This window comes from Diceros bicornis, chromosome 40, assembly GCF_020826845.1.
Source record: "Diceros bicornis minor isolate mBicDic1 chromosome 40, mDicBic1.mat.cur, whole genome shotgun sequence".
NCBI classification, from domain to species: domain Eukaryota; kingdom Metazoa; phylum Chordata; class Mammalia; order Perissodactyla; family Rhinocerotidae; genus Diceros; species Diceros bicornis.
The window spans coordinates 18,637,728-18,645,628 of NC_080779.1; the positions used below are offsets into that span (position 1 = coordinate 18,637,728).

The following is a 7,901-nucleotide window of genomic DNA, read 5'->3' on the forward strand; positions in this document are numbered from 1 at the left end:
AAAAGGAATGAACTATTGATTTATGCAACAACTTGAACTGTCTCAAGGGAATTATGCTGAGTGAAAAAAGCTAATCTCAGAAGATTATACACTGTCTGTTTCTGTTTATATAATATTTTTGAAATAACAAAATTATAGAGATTAGTACTTCCCAGGGGTTGAAGTGATAGTATGTAAGAGTAGCATGAGGAATTTTTGCAATGGAACTGTTCTGTATCTTGACTGTTCTGTATTTTGGTGGTGGTCACACAAGTGTATGCATGTGATAAAATTGCATAAAACTAAATACAACTATACACAAGCAAGTGTGTATAAAACTGGTGAAATCTGGGGGGCCAGCCCTGTGGCATAGTGGTTAAGTTCAGCACATTCTGCTTTGGCCACCCAGAGTTCATGGGTTCAGATCCAGGGTGTGGATCTACACCACTCATCAGCCATGCTGTGGCAGCGACCTGCATATAAAGTAGAGGAAGATTGGCACAGATGTTAGCTCAGGGCTAAGCTTCCTCAAGTGAAAAATGAGGAAGATTGGCAACAGACATTAGCTCAAGGCTGATCTTCCTCAGCAAAAAAAACTGGTGAAATCTGAATAAGGTACAATGTCATTGTACCAATGTCAATTCCCTGTTGCGATATTGTACTATAGTTAGGCAAGTTGTAACCTTTGGCAGAAATCTGATGAAAGGCAAATAGGATCTCTCTATATTATTTCTTACAATTGCATGTGAGTCTACAATTACAGTCACGTGCCACATAAATGACGTTTCAGTCAACGACGGACCACATACACAATGGTGGACCCATAAGATTAGTACATATAGCCTAGGTGTGTATTAGGCTATACCATCTAGGTTTGTGTAAGTACATTCTATGATGTTCACAACAACAAAATTTCCTAACAACGCATTTCTTAGAATGTATCCCCCTCGTTAAGCGATGCAGGACTGTATCTCAAAATATAAAAGTTAAAAAATTTTTAATCTTAATATAATAATAGCTAAACACAAATAAGAAGAAAGGCAGTAAAAATAAACTACATTAGTAACTCTATTATGGATGAGAAATTAATCAAATTTAATTCTGTATTTTTTCATTTTTTTGATATGTGGATGTATCACTTTCATTTGGAATCATTAATTGATTTGATTAAACACAAGATGTGGTTCAAAGTGGAGGTAATGTTGGGATCAGAGGAGGTGACCCCGGTATTCAGGCTGGGATGCTAACTTCGTCCCACTATGGCCTTTCCTAGAGTGCCTTTTATAAACCAGAGCAGCTCCTGGTGGAATTGTGTGATGTCATCAGTGACTTGTGTAAGGGCTCCGGAATCTTGGAAGCCATTTGATCTCAAACACTTGGCCAGTGCTCTTCTCACACTATTGTGAGGCTGCGCTCTGGGTAAGTGTGGGGGCCTAGATCTTGAGAGAGCGACGAGGTATTCACTAGGGATGAGTGTCACTCACTCCTGTACTAGACTGAGTCTTGGATCCTGAACTATGTTCCTCTAAGGAGTCCCAGGGGATGTGGAAGGGGACATGGAAGGGATCACCTGTGAGTTTCCAGATGAGTGACTGGGGATGCAGTGGGAATAAAAATAGGTCTCAAATTTAGGGAGAAGAGAGAATAACAGGGGGTGTGGGCAAAAGAGAGAAGAAAATGAATATGGGGGAAGGAGGAGAGAGAGTAAAGCCAACTGTCACAGAGAACTCGGCCGTCAGTGGCTGCCTTGAGAGCCCTGGAAGCCATGGGGACAGTGGGGAGGAGTGAGAAGAGACAGCACTCTACCAGTCAGGAGGAATATTGTCCTCAGATGGGGTAAGTGGCACTGACCTTCTTGAGGGAGCACTAGGCACTGCCTCAATCAGCTTCAAGGGCTCTTTCAGACAGGCATGGGCCACTCTAGTCATATTTTTGCCAGGCTTGATTGCCCATGATTTTATAATGGTTCACAGGGATATTCTGGTAGAGCTGATGACATCAGTATGTAAGGTCATCCAGCTTGACCCTAAGGGAAATGTGACTGAGGCTCAACTGTCAGGACCACTAGCCACTCTTCCCTTGAGCACTGGTCAAACACAAATTCTAATCCCAAATCCAGAGAGCTTTCGCCACGGTCAAGGAACAAATCCTAGACAAGTTAAGTCATCATCCCTCATCTGTAAATGAGGTAAATAATACACCTTACCTCATAGATCATTAAAGGGTTGAATGAGGTAATCTTAGTGCACTGATCAATACCTGAAGTTCAGTAAGCAATCAATAACTGTTAGCTACCATTATTGTCATTTTAATGATTATTAGGTTTCACAAGAAGCAGATTAAGCAGAAAGAAACGGCCCGGTCAAAATCAGGTGGGTTCCTTTCCAATTTTTTGTACCCAGAGAAGACAGGATTCCTCTGAGCTCAACCTCAGCCTCCTCAGAGACTGCTCCAAGCCAACAAGACCAGCAAAGGAGGGTCAGAGGAAAAGACTGTGCATGAAAGGGAAGACAGGTTTGTGTGGTTGTTCACCCTTTATCCACGGTCTCTGAATGAAGGAAAGGGATAGAACATTATGGTTCCAGCATCACTTCTTCCCCTCGACTCTCACGAGCGTGGGTCGGCAGGGGGAGGGTCCCCAGGACGAGACAGGGAGGTCAGTATCTTGATCACTTTTGAAGCTACTGAAGACCTCTATGACCAGAGAATTTCACATTTGTCTCCATAGAGGTGTCCTCCAGGCAGAAAGATCCATGGAAAGAGGCACAGGAGAGTGGCTTTTGCCTGGCAAAGAAAGGTAACTATTAACTCAATTCCTACCCTCCAATATAGATAAGTGCAGAAATGGTGGTGGTCATTCTTCTCTCACCCCTTCAGATGTCACAAGCAAAATCCTCAAGGTGAGTGGGAAGGGAAGAGCCAAGTGTTTCCTAGGTAGGTCCCTCCCACGATCACACAGGGTCCTTCCTCTCTCCCTGCAGCTCCTCGGAACAGGAGCCCTCTGGCCTCCAGTTCTGCCTCTCTGGAGGCTGTGCCTGAGCAGAGAACCAGGAGGAGAGGCCAGAAGAGGAAGAGATTGATGGACATCAAGGCAGGTAAGTGCCCTCACTTTCCTTGGCCCTGCATGAAGCATCAATTACTGCTAAGTAATCACTTGTCATCTTGACCCATGAGGCAGGGTCCAGTCTTCAGGGTGAGCTGCAAGGGAAGGACTCAGGACTTCCCAGATGGGTCAGGTCCATGATCACATGGAGTCTCTCGTTCCTTCAGCTGCCCAGGAGAGCAGCCCCCCAGCCTCCAATTCCACCTCCTCAGAAGCTGTCTCCGAGCTGAAGTCCTGGAATAAGAGAGGGCAGAAGAGGACCATGTGGACTGTCAATCACGTCGAGGGAACAAAACTCAGGATGAACAAGAGGAGAAGACCCAGTTACCGTCCTGAAGACCAAGAAGCATTCTACCGACTTCTGGGTATGTGCTCCGAGCTGGTGCAGTTCTCAGGATCCTTCTCAACTGAGAATCGTGGGGGGCACCGTGGCTCTGGGATCATGCTCAAACCTCCCCCTGGGGCTCTAAGCTGTAAGGCGTCCAGGTGGCAGGAAAGCAGAACCACCCTGGTTCTACTGTGGTACTGACAGTAGAATCTTTCCTCCCCGAGACAAGTTTTCGGAGGGAGGGAAAAGAGGCTCACCGTTGAGTGTTCAATTATCAAGACATTTCAGGACAAACCAAGGAGTGCATCCTCTGCCCACAGAGACGCATTCCTTTATTCCTTACAGCTCAGATTTTAGAGATTAGTGATGACAGGACAAACTAGATCTTGCTGTCTTTATGCTCACAATGGGAGGAGACAACAAACAAACAACTTGTATAGAAATAAATTGCTCTCAGCCACTGACAAATGCAGAGAAGGAAATGTTTTAAAAGGCAGTGACGCCTAGAGATGGGGCGTGAGCAAGGGTAGGAGAGCTTTATGAAACGGGAAACTCAGGGAAGGTCTGTCTGAGAAGGTGAGTCAGGACCAGAGGCAGGACTGAGTGTGGCAGGTTTGGGAACAACACTGAGCTCACACTGTCCAATATAGCATCCACCAGACACATGTAGCTATTGAAATTTAATTTTAAATTAATTAAACTTTTAAAATTCAATTCCTCAGTCTCACTAGCCACATTCCAAATACTCAGTAGCTACACATGGCTCATGGCTACCATATTGGACGGCATAGATATGGAATATTTTCATCACCACAGAAAGTTCTATTGGGCAGTGCTCTGCTGAGGGCCAGGCTGACTGGAGAAGGGTCCGGGAGGGCAAAATGATCCGTGACCCCTCCATCCTCCTTGCTGTGCAAATGTCATTGTCCTGGGCAAGGAGTGAAAGAAAGACAGGACCCAGCATTCTCAGGTCATCCCTGGAAAATGGCACCCCCAGAGGACAACTCTAATCCCAGCTGAGTCTGCTGTGGGGAGGGGAGGCCAGGTCATTATCTGCAGGGAGTGAGGGGATCCAGGAAAGGGAGGGCAGGATGCCCAGTGACCCCGGGGGCTACCAACTCTCCACCACCCGCCCAGAGTGCTCAGTTATCAGATGGGGCAAGGAAGCTTTGCACAGTCACAGCATGATAACATGACAAGGATGTGGTGTCACAGAGGTCCATCCATCTTTTGGCTTAAGGCAAATTTGTAAACTTTGAGAACCGGGTCACATCTCTGCAGTAAACGCACATCACCTCCCATGTGTTGAAGATTAAATAATAATAGGAAAATCCCTCCCCCACAGTTGAAACTCACTCTACATGTGTCAGTGGAAGGACCAGCAGCTGTTACTGGTATTAAGTTCATAACCCTCCTGGAGGAAAGGGAGCTGCCTCCACTTCCATGAGACAGAGGAACTCAGAGAAGGTTCCGGTTTTCCTCCTTCCCTCTGAAATGTCCACAGGCCGACACACTTCTCCCAGAGGGCTGCTCCAAGGACTTCATCATTTCTCCCTTCCTTTGCAGAGGATCCTGTTATCCAGAGCTTTTTGGAAGCTGACATTTTCCTCAAAGTGTCTGACAAGGTACCTGTAGCACTAAAAGGATGAGGAGACCAAGGGGTCTGCAGAGTCACCACTCTATGGGGGGCACGCACAGAGAATAAGATTTCTGTCTGGGCAGGAGAAGCTCTGGAGAGACCTGCCCTCGATGCCAGAAGAAAGACAAGACATATTACCCATGCCCTGCCCTGCCCACTGGGCATCTCCTCCCTGGCCTTCCCGTCAGACCATCTCCACCTGTCAAGGGGCTGTGAGACCCTCAGCAAGTCCCACCCTGAGTGGTTTTCCTGCCGTGGCCTTTGGATGGGAGCAGAATCCACAGCCCATTCAGAACACTCTCCCCTCTCTTCACCCCCTCACTCGCCCTCTGTCCCCGCACAGTACCTGCTTTCCATGGTGGTGGAGTACTTCGGCCGCGTGGGGCTGCCCGGACACCTCTACAACAGGATCCACTTCTTCCTGGCCCTGTAAGCGCCTTTGCAGGGACCTGCTCTCCATTCTGCCCAAATCCCCCAGTCCCACAGCCTCATCACCCCCGGCCATGCCCATGCGCCTGAGGGTCCCAAGTGGTGGCTCCCATCGGCCACAGAGCAGACAAGGCCTTCGGGGGTCACATGGTCGTGGGGGAGGGGAAGGCGATGAGCAAGGTCCTGAGATAAGGAAAGTAGCTGGGAAACACCACTTGCTGCCCAGGCACTGAGTGACGAGGGCGGAAGCCCCAGGGAGACGGCGCGTAGCCAGAAGCTGGGCCTGGGCTGAGCCTAGCCCACAGGCTCCGGGACGAGCACCATCCTGCCGCCCCTATGCACCTAGGTCCCCCTGCAGATACGCTTCCTGGGACTCTCTTTCCTGGATACACTGCCCCGGGTTTCTCCAGTGTGACCTCTGCACCCTCTCCCCGCTGTCCCGCCTGAGACTGGGAGTCGTTGGGGCCAGGACAAGCTTCCCCTCTTCCCACGGCAGTTACATCGCCTCTGACATGGAGGAGGACAACCCCACCTCCAAGCGGAGCATCTTCCAGTTCCTGTTGGGCAGGGATCACTGGCCAGACCTCTACAAGGAGTTTCTGCAGCTGAAGATGGAGTTCTTCTACGCAATGGGGCTCCAAGCCTGGGTCACCCCGGAGTTGTGCGAGGAGGTCTGTCCGGGATGATGGCCGGGGGGCACACGCCGGAGGTGGCGGGCCTGGGCCCTTCCTGCAGGCGCTTACCTCGCAGTGTTTCCCCTGCAGATCCAGGCCCAGAACCCACACCACTGGGTCTGGAGTCGAACGCGCCAGTGCACCCCCTAGGGTCCCGGGGAATGGATCGGGGGCTGCAGGTGGTCCAGGTGAGTGAGGGGTGGGTGGGGGAAGCCCTGCAGGGTCGGCCCCACCCTCTGTGCCCCTGCAGTCACCTCCTGGGCTACTGGGCATGAGGAGGAAGCCACCGCATCCATCAGTGCATATTAGCATAGCAAGGGCTCTGAGAAATCCCCAGGTAAAGAAAGCAATCACCAGTGTTTATGTCAAAATTCTCCAAATGACTTTGATTATGGAATCACGTACTGTGCAACACAAGGTCCCAATCTGCATAACTTTTTTTTTTTTTTTTAGGAAAACTCTTGGAAATGCTGATGTAAGTAATGAAAACCTCTGCAGAGTTTTGATCTGTGTTAAAAATTTTAAACATAAATACCTGAAAAACACTGAGGTCATCCTTTCTGGAAAAGGGGCTCTTACCTGGGTGACTCTTAGAGGAAAGAGAAAGATAAATCCTAACATTTCGTCAAAAGTTTTGTGTGCTTTGCTCCCACATGAAGCAAGCTACACTAAGCTGGGTCCCTGAAAGATTGCTGGGACAAAAAGGAAACAAGTACACACACAGAACCGTGAGGAGGTCTGTAACAGACGACACATTGACAGACAGCCATCACCTGACTAGCGTCACTCTCTTTCGAAGGCACTTTCTTTGGTTTAAATTTATTTTTTATATTTGGATTTACTTGAAGTAGAGAGAGACCTTCAGTGACATGCATAAGGAACGCTTTGCCTGGGCAGACAGTTGTACTAGAATAATCCTGTGAACAGAGCCCCCCCTCTCCCTGCAGGGTGTTAACAGAGCCCTTTCTGACCCCAGCAAAAAACAAAAAGGGAGACAGGAAAACGAGTCAAGTGTGCCCTGAGATAAGCTAACTTTTTATAAAGTTTAATTCATCCGTGGGCTTTTCCTATGAGTACTAAGAACTACTGTGCACATCAGGAGTCTCAAAATTCCAGAGAAAAATAGCATTTTTACTACAAAAAAAAAAAGAAAAGGAAAATAGTTACTGGGGGCCCTCTCAGGTCTGGTCACTTATTAAGAGCAATGAAGGTGACAGCTGATTTTCCCTGAATTCCCGCTACCCCCCCAACAGAGAAGCTGCTGCCTCCTCCCAGGCTCCAAGCAGCCCCAGAGGGACGGCATCAGTATCGGGCCTCCAGCGTTCCTCAGACCCGCAGGACCCGCAGGAGGGTGCAGGGAGAGCCAGGACCACGGCAGCCTGAACCTGAGATGCCAAAACCAGCCAATGGCACAATGGCCCCCAACCTTCCAGGGGTGTCAGCCAACAAAGGCCCTGACCCCTGGATATCCTGGAAGGGTCTAGCAGTAACGTGGAGGGGGCGCTCAAGCGAACCAAGACACCAGAGCTGGGGCCTCTACAGAGACTGTGGATGGGCAGAGGGAGAAGGGACGGAAAGTCCCGGAAGAGGACCAAGGAGGAAGAGCCTGAAGCCAAAGAACAGAGTGGAAGACGGCAAGGAAAAGAGGAGATGGAGGGCAGAAACACACTAGGAGAGTGTAGAAGACGAGCCCCTTCTAGAAAATCAACATCTCCAGAAAGTTGCACTCGGAGCCCTTCCTGACAATCC

The 7,901-nt window shown here is 49.1% G+C and overlaps 1 protein-coding gene across 1 annotated transcript; it reads left to right on the top strand.

The window, feature by feature from the left end:
* Positions 1 to 1,744: 1,744 nt before the first annotated feature.
* Positions 1,745 to 6,302, top strand: LOC131399979 (putative speedy protein E7). Its single transcript, XM_058534647.1, has 8 exons — positions 1,745 to 1,815; positions 2,857 to 2,879; positions 2,961 to 3,074; positions 3,250 to 3,447; positions 4,977 to 5,035; positions 5,393 to 5,478; positions 5,975 to 6,149; positions 6,243 to 6,302. The coding sequence occupies exons 1-8, from the start codon at positions 1,745 to 1,747 to the stop codon at positions 6,300 to 6,302; spliced, it is 786 nt and encodes a 261-aa protein (XP_058390630.1).
* Positions 6,303 to 7,901: the final 1,599 nt, after the last annotated feature.